General features: G+C 36.8%; 1 protein-coding gene across 1 annotated transcript in view; it reads right to left on the bottom strand.

Moving 5' to 3' along the window:
• The window catches only part of LOC101168119 (protein tweety homolog 2-like), a 29,723-nt gene extending 26,321 nt beyond the window's left edge, over positions 1-3,402 (bottom strand). The window contains exons 1-2 of the mRNA XM_004071399.4: positions 2,912-3,402; positions 268-440 (exon numbers count right to left, since the gene is read on the bottom strand). Of these exons, the coding sequence (XP_004071447.1) occupies positions 268-440; positions 2,912-3,040 (302 nt within the window). The 5' untranslated portion in view covers positions 3,041-3,402. The remainder of the gene's footprint in view (positions 1-267; positions 441-2,911) is intronic.
• Between the last annotated feature and the right edge of the window lie 12,676 nt (positions 3,403-16,078).

Here is a 16,078-nt window from a genome sequence, read left to right as displayed (position 1 = left end):
AGGGGCAGGCTTACACCACATCAATGGTCCCAACTCAGAGGCGGATTTCTAAGAGACTACTGCCGCTCGGCAGAAATTATGACCTAGAATATGACCGTTTTAAAAAAAAATTATTTTGGCTAAAAATGACATCATCATAATTAAAAGACGGCTGGGAACGCTTTAAAATACATCAAAAGATGATACCCTGTGTCATAGTCACTGAAAAAAACACTGTTAATTTCTGAAAACAAAATGACATCAAAATAACTTGCAGCCTTAACTTACCATGTTATGAGGCCTGTAATGATAGCAACCCATGTGATGCAGCAGGTGTTGGGCCTTTTGGCATCTTCATCCAGATTCCTGCGGCAGCAGCACAAGCACACCAGAAACCCTCCCAGAAACAGCAAACTCAAGCCAAGACCAACCGCTCCAAGGCATGCGAGAAGTACCAAAGACTGGGTAAAAAGAATGGATAGAGGAAATAAAAAGAGAAAAACATGATGACGTTCTAATCAAGATGTTTTCTTATCCTGAGAAGCAAGTTGAGGGTTTGTCAGAAAAATTTAGTGGAGAGGATGTGGGCTTCCAGGCATGCAGACATCACCATGCATCTCATTTTAAACAACACAAGCATTCAGGGATGCTTGTGTTCTATTAAACAAGTCATGTCCTAAACATCAACATCATAGCTGCTAACTGTTGCCTAGAACTGAAACAAACAGAAGGAAATCTGCTTGTTTGTGGTTTAAGGGCTACAATTTAAAAAAAAAATCTGTTAAGGCTTTAAGAGACTCATGTGACTTAGTGCCTTTTATTGAGTCTTGTAATTCTCAAGTTTGTAAAACTTCTGAAGCCAATGGGGAAAAAAGTCCAAAACAAGTTTTTGGACAATAAACACACACCAGCTCACATTTGTGACACTAAATCCATTAAACAATCAATCAGTCATCAAACCTCTGTCAAACATTGGAACTCATCTTGAAACAACATAATCTGACACTACTTATTGATATAAACTTCATTGGAGTAACACTTAAACTTTATGTGCAGATCATCTGATTTAAGACTTTTAGAGTCCATCGGCTGCATAAACTCCATATTTCTCACTGATCAGCAAAACCATTTCAAAACCTCATCTGTGATCTAATATTCTGTTTGAGCTACGTTGCTTGAGATCCTCCTTCAAAGTCACGTCCAGTTTTGAACCAAAGCCGTGAACATTAACCAAACCGAATTTTAAATACCAAACACATCCGTGACCTGTTAACACACAAACACCCTCCACCTAAAAGTACAATGATGATCAAAGTCCTAATCCCATGATTTGCTGTTTACGTGGAGTCTGAAGTTGTAGTCTGGTCCAAGGGAATCCACTGGAACAATGACCTTCAATCAATCCTTCAGCAATTAGACATCAAAAGACCTCTGGTTTTATTGACAGTACTGGCACAAGGAAAGAGATGGATGTATAGATCTTTTATAGTCCTAAAAAAACTGGCTTAGGTGTCCCTGATAAATTCCATTTGAGAGTAAAAGGCACACATTAAGGATTACATCTGCAATCATTGCTTCTCCTTAAAGGATCACCAAGTCAAATAAAGAGCGAGTTATTTTCAGGTCTGAGACGTCAGTCCTACAATCTACCGGTTTTTGTGAGTAAGCTCCTGCGCCAGTGCTGAAATTAAATGATGGACCTTGGTAAAAGAAGAAAGGACCACATTGAGGAGCTTAAAATAAAAGGATCTTAAGACTATGTATAAATTAATGAAAGAAACAGGAGTCAAAAGAGCCATGTTCCTCCATACAAAACCTCTTAAGTCTTGTTGATATGTTTTGGGGAGTTTATGTTACTGTCCTTGGTTATATGTAGGCAGTAAATATGCAAAAAGAATTTGAAGTGCATTGCGGGGTGTTGCTCATGTATGTTGAACATAAGAGACGGAATGTGAGGCTCAGTGTGACATGAACCTTCCTCACATTTGTGCAAACTGGGTGACGTCATGCACTTATAAAACAGTTTTGAGATATTATTTTGATTCATTTTTAAGTAAGTGGGAAATAAAAGACATTGAATACATATGTCAGGGCTAAGATGGCAGATGGAAAACTATAGCTACCACTATGCTTGAGCTCCCAGCCTTGACTTCCATCATCCCTCCTGTTTAACTGTTCTGTTACCTGCAGTCATCTGCCATCTCCAAATGATGACAACGACATGGCGGTGGAAATGAAGTCTGGGGAAATGATGAACTTTCTAGTTGTGTTTCTGTATTAAAAACATTGCATAAAGGGAGGCTCAGAAATGGAAAACACTACCAGAACTATTTGCAAAAAAAAAAACACTTAAGGGTTGTTTTATTTTGAAAGGGATGACCATTTAATTTTGTCTTGATGCGTAGAGGGATCTAAAAAATATTACTGGGAGGGAAATTTTAATTGAATTCTGTCAAAAAAAAAGGGGTAATGTTTTCTAAAATTGCATTTAAGATATTCAAAATATCAATCAAAAACTGCTACTGGTTTGGAGTATCTTTTAAAAATAAAAGCAAATCGATCCGACCACCAATCACTACAGTCATATCTTAAAGAGTAACTAATATTTCAAACTCAAGCACAAACGACTACGTTTTCAATTAACTGAATACTTCATGGTGGGATTACTACAAGTCACGTGTTAAATATCATGTGAGTTTTTACTTCCTGTTATTAGAACCAAATGCTTTAAAGGGTTTAAGTTTTAAAGAGAAAAGATGCATTAAAAAAGATTTCAGAAAATGATCAATTTCTTTCAAATCACTCGTCCTTTAACTTCACTAAGTGGATTGAAACGCGCTGTCTGTTCAGTGACGTTCTCTTGTGCGTCTCTGGAAAAACTAATGAAGGCACCTTTCAGCCAGGAGACCTGCTGCCTGCTGTCGTTACCAACCTGCTGGTAGCTGCCATCCTCCGGTTTGAAAGTGCTGTCGACCGACAGAAGGGAGAAGTTGAAGTGTGGGAAATTGTGCAGCCAGTAGGTCCACCACGGAGCCACATAATCAAGCCTGGCAGTGGCCATTACTGCTGTAGGAGTAAATCCAACAAAGCGTTAAAAAGAAGTTTGAGACACTCAAATATCCCCTGGTTTGAAGGGAAAAATGGCAAAAAAAAAACGGAGAAGTGACCACAAAAAACAAAATTAGAAGAGTTTTTGTTGAGTTTCTCAGAGAGTTTCAAAGCGCCTGCGCTCCGGTGTCCATGCTCTGCAGGCGCACTGGCGCAGCATGATCATCCGCAGAACCGGACGGGACGGACGCGCTCACGGCGCACTCTGGATCCGGACATCGATCTGAGGAGGCAAGAGGCGGGACAACAACTTTGCTCATGAGCAAGGCTGCAGGGCCCGTCCTCAAACCCATGGAAACGAACACGTGACAACCCCTGCGAAAGAGGAAACAAAATGTGAAAATAACAGTAAAAAATAAACCCAACAATAAACACTTTAATTAGGAAAAATATTTAAAATTTAGCTTCATTTATTTAGTTTTTACCCACAAACGTTGCAATGTAATAATAATAAAAAAACACTTAAAAATACTTATTAGTTCAGTTATCTTGATATTTTGGCTGCTGGCAAAAGGTGTGAGCTTTTACTGCACTATTTATGACTTCTGCTGTAAATGTCTGACCTCTTGTGGACAATGAGACACACTGAGGGGGGCGGTAATGAGCATGTTAATCATCCTCTGTGGCCACTGCTGGCCTCTGCTTCTAGACCTGGAAGCAACTGCACAACAATGATTGAAGATGCTTTGATGGAGCTCAACAATAATCACAAGTGGCCCCATAACTTCATTCAGCATGACTCATTCCACTGCTGATCACAGAGAAATGCTGCCTGTTCAGCTTCTGTGGGGAGGAGGTTTTGTTCTTGAAAGAAAAGGAAAAGAAGTGACAGCATGCTGGCATCAGAATGGAGTCAGCCTCCAGTGGAAACGATATTATTTCAGAAAAACAGGGATTATGATTTAAAATATGAAACAAATCACTGATATTGGACACATCTATGTGAACCATTGGAAATGATTGAAATGTGTTTTGGTGGTTGAAAAGAAAAATAATGTATAAATGTCAACTTGTTTTGACTGGTTTGATATTTCACAGCTTCTTTTTAATTGTCGGGATGCTTTAATGCAAAAATTATGCCAAGAGTACCTTGGAAAATGTTCAGAGGCTGAGTATTTTGAGTAAGCAACACTTAACATTCACCACATGAATAAGTGTGAGTTTGTTTTATTTTTTTATAAATTGAATCAGATTCTCTTAAAGTCTCCAGCTGCTTTGCCTTTTACTCCCAGATTCACTCAAAAGGGACATACAAGTAAAAAGTGGAACTATTCAAAGAAAAACTGCATTAATGAAGCAGGATTGAAGCTTCTGCATCCGTGCTTTTACTTATTGTTTTCACACGTACAGATGCCAGTCTAAAAGATATCCCAAACTTAGGTAGCACTTTCTTTAGAATGTTCTATTTAAATCCCAATCCAATTTAAATGAGCCCAAATAAAGATACTTCCTTTTTTGCTTTTGAGAAAAAAAAAGTAAAAACAGAATGACGAGATTGTGTCATGAAATGGTAATTATTTTAAAGCTAAAGTTGTTCCTGTTGCGAAGATGACAAACAATTTAAACGGTTAAGTTTAAACATTATGAGAAACAAATTGTGTTTTGCATTAAAATCTTACGGTGGCCCTGAAGTGCAAACCATTCAACAAATCACTCGATACAAAAACATTTTTAAGATCACAGCAACAATTTAAAAAGCGTATTACATTTTAGAAAACAAAACAAAATTTCAGAAACCAAAACATAAAAAAGAAAAAAGAAAAAAAAGAAAAAAAGATTTCAGAAAACAAAATTAATTTCCAGAAAAAAAAGAAATATTACAAAATGAAAACATTTCAGAAAAAAAATTAATTTCCAGAAAACAAAATGAAATAAAAAAAATGAAAACATTTCAGAAAAACAAAACGAAATATTAAAAAATGAAAAACATTTCAGAAAAAAAATGAAATATTAAAAAATGAAAAACATTTCCAAACCGGAAGAAGCAGGTACTATGGGACAACGCTGATTGGATGATGATGTTTGTCAATCATTTGAACTGAAAAGTATTTTAAATGAAGCGACGACGGATTTTATCGTCCAAACAACAATGTACCATGATAATTCCCGTATTTCCCATTTACATATTAAATCAAAAATGCAGCAAACAGATAATGAAGGTTTAAATTATTTTTTGAATATTTCGTCTGAAGCAGAACGGTCACCCGGAAGTAGTTTGTGTGGATGACGTCCGTTCTGCAGGTAAACAAAGAAAGGGACGGTAAAACGTTAACATAAACGTTAATCTTTGAATATTTAGCGGATGTGATGACAGAATGCACGCAGAAATATCAACACCAACCAGGTTTACAAATGTTTCAAAATGTCGTGAGAGGATCCTGTCTAAAGCAGCAGCTGCGAAGAAACGGGCGTTAAAGACGGCGCACATCAGGAAATGCAGTCCCGCCATCCACAGATAAGGTGTGGAGGCACATTTGTTTGATCTAATAAATGTAGCGTTAAACGTGATTTCTAGGTGGGTGTTTACAGACAGATCCAAGATCCTTCAGTCATACGTTAATGACAGGTTACCTCATCAGCTGGAGAGGGGGGTCACGTGGGCAGGATTCTCAGACAGGTGTACCAGCAGCATAAATCAGCAAAGCTGTCAGGTAAACTGCAGCAGTTTGTGTCTCAGAATAACATTTATGAATGCTTCTTATTCACACTATTAAGATCTGTGACTTTAGACTAGAGTGTGTCAGTGCACAGAAACATGACAGTAAATGACTGGATGTGCACATCATCAGACACGTCCAGGTGTGTAACTAAAGGTGGCAAAGTCTGTAGTGTAAAATAAATCTTTAAAAAAAACATTTTAGTCTTTCAGGCAGAGGAGGAATACCAAATTGTTTTAGAATGTATTTTTTATAAGACTGAAATAATGTATTTTATTCTGAGTTTGGTGTTTTGACCCCTCCCTAATGAATTTCTGGTTTAACCCATTTTCTCCTCATTTTGATGAACTCAACTTTTTCCTGAATGAAAGATGAACGGCAGCTGATGTTTTTCTGTCAGGGATTTTTAATTTATTAATTTATCTCTGTCAGGAATTTCAAGAGCTGGAGCTGGAGTCCAGTGCAGAGGAAGCTGCAAGCATGTACGAGCAGGAACTGGGGTCCCTTACCTGTGCATCTTCCTCTGGATGTGATGCTGAGCAGCAATGTGGACAAAACTTCCCTGACATGACTCTTTTTGATATAGTTGTTAAGCACAAACAGACTTTTCCCAGATGCATTTTTTCCTCTAATAAATGTGACTGACAGGTACGCTGAGTAAATGCTGAATGTAAGCGCAACATTTGATTAACTGCATGAAGAAGCCCATAAAGGAAAATCCACAACTGTTTCTTTGTTTCTGTTACTGAATAACGTATTCATGTTAAGTTTTCAATAAATATACTGCATTGCTATGAAACAAATTTGTTTATTTTCATATCCATTATTACAATCCTCACGTCAGCATTCAGTTTTTTCATTGACAAAAAAACATTTCTAAACAACAGCTTTGAAAATCAAACATCATCTTTGTTAATAAAGCTTTAAAACCTAAAATGGTAAACATGGAAAAACTCCTAAATGAAGCAAGTCTAATATGAACATTTTAAACTGGAGTTTTGCTTAAAGGAACATTAAGTTGTTTGGAGTTGTACAAATGTTTGATGCGATTCCTCAGATGTGATTTCCAGATCATCAGCCGGACACTAAAGCCAGGAATTGTGCTTCGTTTTTCACTCCCCACTGCATCATTTACAACTAATCAGGCTTATGCAGCAGGTTAAAGACGTTTGTTTAAAGGACCTGAAATTAAAAAAAAAAAATTAGATATTAAGGTTAAATAATATTTATTGATTACATTTCACATAAATCATGGTGACTTGCCTGTACACTGCACAATGATATGAATGACTTTAGTCTTCTTGTATTCCCATGTAGAGCTGCCATCTGTTCTTCTGCAGCACAAACCTTTCTGGAACTTCGCTTTGAGAAACTTCACCTGCAGAAATATCACATGTTAATTCAATTAAGTATTTTATAAACTTTAAAGTTCATTTTTAAGTTTCAGTATATGTGTATATGCATGGTTCAAAAATATACAATGCACCTAAATATTATTTCCCATAAGAACTTGTTTACTGATTTCAGTCTTAAAGTCGACTTTTAGCAACACTGATGCCATATAATTACTGTAATTACTGTATAAATCACAGAATCAGGCTGGCTCGGAGCTTTTTCTCTCATGTTGTCACCGAAAACGGGAACGGCTATCATGTGAAGACGGTTCGTCTCCATCGGGTTCTTTTTGCGCATGCGCAAGATAAAAAGAAATTATCTTTTCAAAGCAGCACTTTAACATCCTAAAATTAACATCCTTAGAGACATGTGACTGACAAAAGAAAAGATCACAGAATTGATTCTTACCTAAAGATGATTGACAGCGTGAACCTCGCAGCCGTAGACATTAGCGCACAGCGTTCAAAGTAAAAGTGCTCACAAACTACTTCCGGGTGACCGTGTGTCAGGCGAAATGTTAAAAAAATAATTTTAAAGTTCATTAACAGTTTGCTGCATTTTTTATTTGATATATAAATGGGAAATACGTGGATTATTATAGTACATTGTTGTTTGGACGATAAAATCCGTCATCGCTTCATTTAAAATACTTTTCAGTTCAAATGATTGACAAAAATCATCATCCAATCAGCGTTGTCCCATAGTACCTGCCTCTTCCGGTTTGGAAATGTTTTTCATTTTTGAAGATTTCGTTTTGTTTTCTGGAAATTCATTCTGTGTTCTGAAATGTTTTTCATTTTTGAATATTTCATTTTTTTTTCTGAAATGTTTTTCATTTTTTAATATTTCATTTTTTTCTGGAATTTTTTTTTCTGAAATGTTTTTCATTTTTTAATATTTCATTTTTTTCTGGATTTTTTTTTTCTGAAATGTTTTCATTTTTTAATATTTCTTTTTTTCCTGGAAATTAATTTTGTTTTCTGAAATGTTTTTTTTTGTCATTTTTGTTTTTCAAGTTTTGGTTTCTGAAATTTTGTTTTGTTTTCTAAAATGTAATGCTGCTTTTTAAAATTTTTTTTTTTTTTAATTGTTGTTGTGATCTTAAAAATGTTTTTGTATCGAGTGATTTGTTGAATGGTTTGCACTTCAGGGCCACCGTAAAATCTAATGTTCATTAAATGGAAATGACTGCACACAAATACAGACAAAAAAAAAAACTAAGGAAAGAAAGTATATCCTTGATTTTTCATTCATACCTCACCTGTTTAGTTGTAGAACTTTTCAAGAGTCAACAAACAGACTTTGATACCCAGCAAAAAACGACTAGCATAAATAGATTCACAATTTAAAAAGTGTAAAAAATGCATGAACAGGTTCTTACTGATTTGTGAATTTTGTAAGAAAACTTTCAAAGAACGGCAAAAAGTGCAAAAAGAAACTTCTCTCAACTCAAAATGAATTTGTATTTACGGTTGGATACAAGATTTCAACATGAACATTAGAAAGTTTTTGATTAGAAAAAATTACAATCATACAATAAAATATTTTGCTCTTCTCCTTTTGGCACACCCCATTAGGGGTTGCCACAGTGAATCCACTTTCAGAAGATGCTTTCTTCTGAAAGCGGATTCACTTTCTTACCAATTTTTACAGCAGCACATACAATCTTAATTTCAAAATAAAACACATCCTGTTTTTAAAAAGATCCTCCTTGTGCAGCAGATTTACTTTAAGGTCAGACACTCAGACACTTCAGGACTTTTCTGTCATTACTGTATGACTTTGGTTGTCCTTCATCCTTTTTCCTTTTTTTTACTATTGAATATGAACATGATAACAGTAGTGTAGAACCCAATGCGATAATAATAAACCATTCTAACAGAACCTTGTACCATCATTTTGTCAAGTTATCTGACATGTTATCTAAATACCAAAGAAAAAATCTTAACTAATTAAAGCAAATTAACCAAAACTACAAGACCATTGTTTGTTTGTATTGTTAGCATTTTTCTTTGTAGCAAAGGGGGTGGACAAAGGGGGATAAAAGAGCTGCATGAGGCTTTGGAGCCTCAGGTTGCAGACTCTTGTGCTAAACTGATGAATAGGGAATTCAGTTTTAGCAAGATCAGATGAAGCCAACAGCATTGCCACCATAAATATGAAAGTATGTTTTATGTTTTTTTAATTACTGGGTTTTGGGTTTTTGCCATTTGGACTTTATGCCTTTTTCATCCAACATCCAAATCAATACCATCGGTGACGGCTCAGCACTTTTGTATGGGGCTCAAACCCTCTTCACCCACCGTCGCCTAACTGAATATCTGAAGAAGAAAATAAACACTCAGAAAAGTCACTGGTCAGGGATCTTTCACACAACTTAGCACTAATAATAGCTTATTAAACATCTTGATTTAATGAACTGTGCTTTATAGACCAAATCAACTGCTATCTTGAGCCTTTCATCAGCCTCTCAAGGGGGCATCAATTTAGGTCATGATGTTACAGGAGATACATATCAAAGAGACCTTTGAAGTCAAGTTACTCCACTGTTTATGAAAAAAAGGAGAAATAAAGTTGTATGGTGGATGACATGTCACAAGGTCTTTCATAATGTAATGCTGCTGGATTTTAACTTGTGCACCAAACAAAGTGGTGCTTAGCTCCTGTTATATGATTTTTTTATCCTTTTAGCTCAGCTTTAAATTGATAATAAAAAAAAAAAATATATATGTACATATACTGTATATATAATTGGGTAAGGAAGAAAGATATGCCTTTTACCTGTCCTTTTATGGTTTTTCTCGTGTCTTCTTTAAGGCCAGAGTTTACTTCCTGATGGACTGTCTCCATGACAATGACAGAGATGATTGGTTCATTTAAACGTGATTTGAAGACGCTTTTCCCCAATCTTCAATTTCCTATAGGGATGGGATTTTGCCGTGCCATAACTGTTACGGCTCAGTGAAATGTGGAAATGTTTTGTATTGGACTTCACCTTCATGTGGTTATTGCTTTTTTTGGATTTGCAACTCGAACCCTCTTGCTCTATCTTCAGTGATTTATACCAAAATGAAGATTTATGCCTGTGAGCGCAATGTGCCAGCATTATCCAATCAAACTGGGCTGCTTAGTGGCTCCTGAGATTGCATTAAAGTGTAATATCAGTGCAGCAATCCTTGGGTTACTGCCACTTTCAAATAACCATAGTCCCTCTGAATCTATACATATTATGATTTTGTCTATTGAGATCATGTTTGAAAGGAGACTTCTGGAGTAAATGAATGAGTATTTCTCAGTCTTTTTTTATCAACGAGTGGACTAAAAAAAAGGGGTGGGGGGGAATGTTCCCCCACATACAGGTTATTTCAAATAATGGAAAATAGTACATCGGTGAAATAAATTAGGTGGAACTGTACTTTCTGAATTTATTTTGTAGAGTGTCCTTGTTGAAAAGAAAGAACACTTTTTCTATTACTCAGTCGCCTTTCTTTAGACTTTATAAACATGTTGTATTACCTTGTGACTTTTAAAAATGTTGCTTTTTTAGAAAGGAAAAAACAAGAAATAAGTCTTTAAAAAATGAAAAGTTGCAATCACAAACATTCTCACTTTATTTTGAAGTTCCACCCAAAGAGCTGTTAATTAAAATTTGCAAACCATATTTGTAATTTAGTTATTGATTATGATATTTTTTTCTGTTTTCAAAAGCAACCTGCACCATGTGCAACACCAGATTTTTGGTCATAATTATACAATTATTTTTATACAGCTTCCCGGTACTGTGGAGGTTATTTCATGCAGTAATGATTTTCACGAGGAGAAAAACCTGAACTGGCATGAGCACATTTTCTTTTTTTCTCCATCCCCACAGGGAAATGGCTTTCTTAGCCTGCGATTTATCCAATTACGGATTTACAGCAGTGCAAAGCCGACCATATGATACAGCCAAAGTATATCTTTCAGCCTTCGGAGCAAATCCAATCATTCCAAATGGTTGCTGATGGTAATAATTGCAACAGCATTGTATTGATCTACTAAGCCCATGGTGTGGAAATAAACAAAGCACACTAAAGGGGACTGTGCTCCTTGCATGAACACATTTTTGATTTGTTTATCAGGCTTGTGGGGAGACATATTGGCAAGACATTCAAATGTTTAGGTTTTTTTTTTTTTTTTGCTCTTTGTGAAGACTTAAAAAACGTTTTTGTAGATGTGCATAAATTAAGTCTTATTGCACTTAGAATGACGACATGCAGCTGCTGCTCACAGATCAAAGTCATTAAAATAGTAAAATTGAACATGAAATCAATTTTTTTCATAAATCCTAGGTCATTTCAAATTAAATATAATACAAAATTAAAAAAGGTGAGGACTTTCGTAAAGGATTTCATTTTATAAAGGGAAGAACAAATATTAGCAGCAAACTGTATTACAAAATACCACAATGTGATGTGACTAGAGTGGCCTGGTTTACATAGGAGGCAGATGACTGAAGTTCAGGTCCAGGTTTTTATTTGCTGATGTCACACCTTTGCTGCACAGGTCATACATCCTCTCTTCTTTTTACACTGAGCTCCTTCTCTTTTATGGGCTCCAGTTCCAGTTAATTGGCTGGCCACACCCAGGAAGGAAACAAACATTTCAAATAATTACAACAAAAGATAGACATGTTTTGTAAATCATACAGTTAAAGTCCAGCAAATAAAGACAAACATAAATAAACAAACAACTCAAATCGTTAACAACAAAAGGCATATACAAAGAAATCCAAATTCTTTCCACTTGCTGTGCCCAAATACTAAACAGGAAGTGAAGGCCTTTGGCACCATTTTGTTCCTTGCCCACCAGGAAGAGAAGGTGAGAAACATTACAAAAATCAAACCAGTCTTGAATATTTGGTGGTTGTGCATGATGTGTCTAAAAGTGATGAGCTATGACAGCTAGGTGACAAGTAGATACAACTACTTTGTCACACACTAAAATACAGTTTGACTTCTAATTATCTATTTTTTGCGGAGTTATAACTAAATAATATGCTGGTACCTGACCCTAAAAAAATATTCAAACATAAAAAAATTATCAAAAGCAAGGATTTGATTTTTTAAAGTATTTTTTATTAATTTTGTTCACCAATGTTTGTTTAGCCACATGAGCAATGCTTGTCTCTGTCAATCAAACGTCAGAGTCCTGCACTGCTGCCTTATCATTGCCTGTTTGCAGTGAACACACTGGAACTATAGCTGCTGAAAATGGAGCTTTGAATTACTGTTTCAGACTCAGCTGCCTGTGACTGTACAGAAATATGTGTGTTTGCTCTCCCCTTATGCACCAAGGTTATATAGTGAAGCAGCTGCTGTTACACTGCACCAGTCTGACCTGAGCTGGATGAGACCTGGGCATATCTGTCCATCACTGAAAATGTACCTTGTTTCAAGCCTGTGATTTGCAGATCAAATTAAGCTAAATAGTTCTTTATTAGATTTTTTGTAAAACGGATGCTCCTCCAAAGCACAGCTAATGATTGTCATTATGACACTTCATGTCAACATATACATCTTTAAAATCCACTTTACAGAGTTGACCAACACATTGCATTTTACCCACATATAGACAAACAAAAACAGCGAGTTAGATCGTTTTTTTTTTTGACGAAAACTCTGTCCTTGTAGAGATGCAGATACAACCAAACACATATGATTAAACAGTGAGCTTATCTCTCCACCACTTATATATCTTTGCCTAACATGGTTCATACGCTTCTTTTTCCCTAAGAATTAGACGATTCAATGCAACTTTTCAGTGTCCAATTCTGAATAAACAAATGTGTTTGCGCTTGAGCTTAAGTGCTAAACCAGACAAGGGTATAAATGAGATCTGAACAGAACACGGGGATGCATTCCAAACAGCTAACAACCGCTGGGAGTAATGGCCACCACTGAGGACAAGGTCTCAGACTCATCGTCAAATGAAGTGCCTTTCTCCGAATGACTGATGAGGACAAATGAAAGGAAGGTTCCTGTTATATGTGACAAACAGTAATAGCAACCCCGGTGAAGAGAATGCATGGAGGAAGCCAAAGCAGAGCAAACGAGGGGGGGGGCTCGATAAGAAATGTCTGTGCATCAAAAATTTACCAAAGTGCGCGCTCAAAAAAGCTGATAAACTTCAATTAGTTTTATCTCTCAATTTTAAGTGGTTTTCACTTTATTTAAAACACACTGTATTATATTATTGGAGCTGCATATTATTCAAATCAATGGAGTGTAACTTCATTTTGTAATTAAACAGATAGGGCTCCTGTTCATATTAATGTTCAATTGTTGTGAAAGGAATAAATGAGGCTGCAGTTAAGTGAACATATAAAAAGAAGTCCATTCTAGCTGAATGTGATAAGGAAAGTGCATTTGGTGAGAGATGAATTTTATAATCTCCCTGCATATCTTTCCTACAGAAAGTCATAAAATGCGGACAGCAGTGTCTTTGGTTGCATTTTACACTTTCTGGGGCTTTTCGGTTCTCAACAAGAGGTTGTAGCCCACTTTTTATTTGGCTGTGGAGGAGCTGGGAAGTAGAAGAGATTGATTTAGTGTGCTTCAGCTGCACAGCCTGCTTTTGTGTCTGGAGTTGCAATTTAGATTTAGAAGACAGAGAGGTGCAATCAGGAAGAGGTGGTAATCAATTTTTCGTGTTTATCTGGGCTTGTGTGTTGGTGTGCGTTTGTGCAGCTGCAGAGAGGATATCCACGGCCACTGGCAAATGAGTGGAGCACGTAATGATAACTATTCTGCTTCTCTCTCTGATCCACAGATACTAGCCTTGCTTTTAATCTTTCTCACTTTCTTTTATTACACGCCGTAGATTTTGTTTCATCTTTCTTCTTACACCTGATATCACCCTCATCATTAATTTACCACGGTTATAGGTTTCTCCCCACAGGCGAACCAATTCAAAGATGGTTCCCACTTGATAGGAGTGCAGTTTATAAGACGAGGTGTAAAATAAAAAGGAGGGGGGGAAAAGAGGCAATTTGGGGATTTTCAACAAAGGTGACCAAATGTGAACTCTTGATGATTTCTGATAGATTGCCTTTGTGGCTTTAAAAATAGAAGCTTGTGCTTTTTATTTATACAGCACAAAGGCTTTCACAGAGTCCTTTATTAGAGCTCGAGGACAGTCGAGCCTGTTGGGTCATCATTAGTTTTGAGCAACAGAACAGTGTTTTTGGCAGGTGCAGTTAGTACAGAGCATGTTTTCAGTGAATGACACAGGGGGAGATGGATGAGCATACACTAAAGAGTTAGTTTTCACCTTGAGCACAGCATCACTCTTCTTGACTAATTCAGCCTGAACAAGAGGTTAAGGCATTGGAGCCTGACAAAGAGGAACATGCACGTCTGGCATGAAGCTAAAAGATCAATCACTGAATTACCCCCACAATGTCCTGCACATAAAAACAATGTGGTATACAAAGATGTATGTCTGCACTTGGTTTGCACGTTCTTAAAAAATGTTTTTTTCCAACTAAACCTAAAAGAAAAGTCACTGAAAGAGCTCATCTTCTTTCTTGGAAACAATTAGGGAAAATGCTGGAAAGATAATCATTTGATTCTTCTTTGAGAGCTAAATAAATTGAGCTGTAATGACTTCAAACACTGGTTAAACATGTCCAGTGCAAGTTCCTCGAAAATGTCCTGTTGGGGGAGGCAGCTAAAACATGGGGTCCACAGTGGGCGAAAAGAGAGGTGGCGCTATCAGACCCCAGTCTGCAGTAAATTAATGCAGCTTCCTGGCAGATGAGCTGAGCAGTGAGCAAAAACACGCTTCTTTTTACCCCAACAGCTGTATGTAAAACGGTGGAGCGAGCACACAGCAGGAGAACGAATGATTCTCATTAAAGCTTCTACTGCAATTTGACAATAACTATAAATTTCTGTCAAATTCAACATGATTCCTGTTCCACTGCTGATGTCCAGCCTCATGTGATGAGCACAGCTTATTGCAGAAATAAACCTTCACAGGCAGTGAATAACAATCATGTGAAGTCTCTCTCATTCTGGCACTGGAGCAGTTGGTTTCTGCTCACAGAGACTGAACAGGGCGGCCGCGACTCACACAGCACATAAACTGGACAGTGGATGGAAATAGGCGGGGTGCCTGCAGATTACTGCAAGAAATGATAGAGAGAGTTTATTGCACACGGACGAGATTGGATGGACTGATTTTCATTTAATGACTAGCTGTGTGATGTGGATTCATGCAGCCCCATCTAAAAACATTGGCCTCCACACACTCCAGGAAGAAAGGGGTTAGAGGCTGGGGGACTTTAGCGTGAAGGGTCTAAGGCTAACAATGTCTCGCAGTCCAGGGGCATTACAAATGAATCGACTTAGAACTGCCTGTCCCAGCCAGTGGCCAGTTTACAGTCTGACTCCAAAGACAGGAGTCGCAGCTCTGCGATTCCTGACAAAGAGTTGGCTGGGAATTCAGTGAAACTTGTTGTTTTTTTGTGAGGAATGAACATTTAAAATACCCTAAAAGCTAAAAAAATAATTGATTTTTGATATTGGCCCTTTAACCGCAATAAATCAATTTCCTACATGATCTGCCTTACTATTGATTGGATCTGGCATTTAATGTTTTCTTTTACCTTCTGTTGAAACCAGGTTTCTTGCATGTACTGCACAATTATAGTCTTAAAGTAACACTCTCATTCCAAAAAAACATATAGAAGATATCAAATTGAGCATTCGGAGACTTTCAAACCGTGAAGAACCCACATAATTTAAACTGCTCATGTGCAAAGTGTAGTGAGCAACAAAATCAATACAGATCTGCAGTCAGTACATTACCAACCAAATAACAAGGTTGGAAACATGTCCAAAGTTGTGCCAATGAGTTTCATGCATAACAGTAAATTAGAAAGTATGACATATTGATTG

This window comes from Oryzias latipes, chromosome 8, assembly GCF_002234675.1.
Source record: "Oryzias latipes chromosome 8, ASM223467v1".
Lineage (NCBI taxonomy): Eukaryota > Metazoa > Chordata > Actinopteri > Beloniformes > Adrianichthyidae > Oryzias > Oryzias latipes.
Note: the sequence above shows the minus strand (reverse complement) of the source record. Positions and strands in the feature narration are given on the sequence as shown.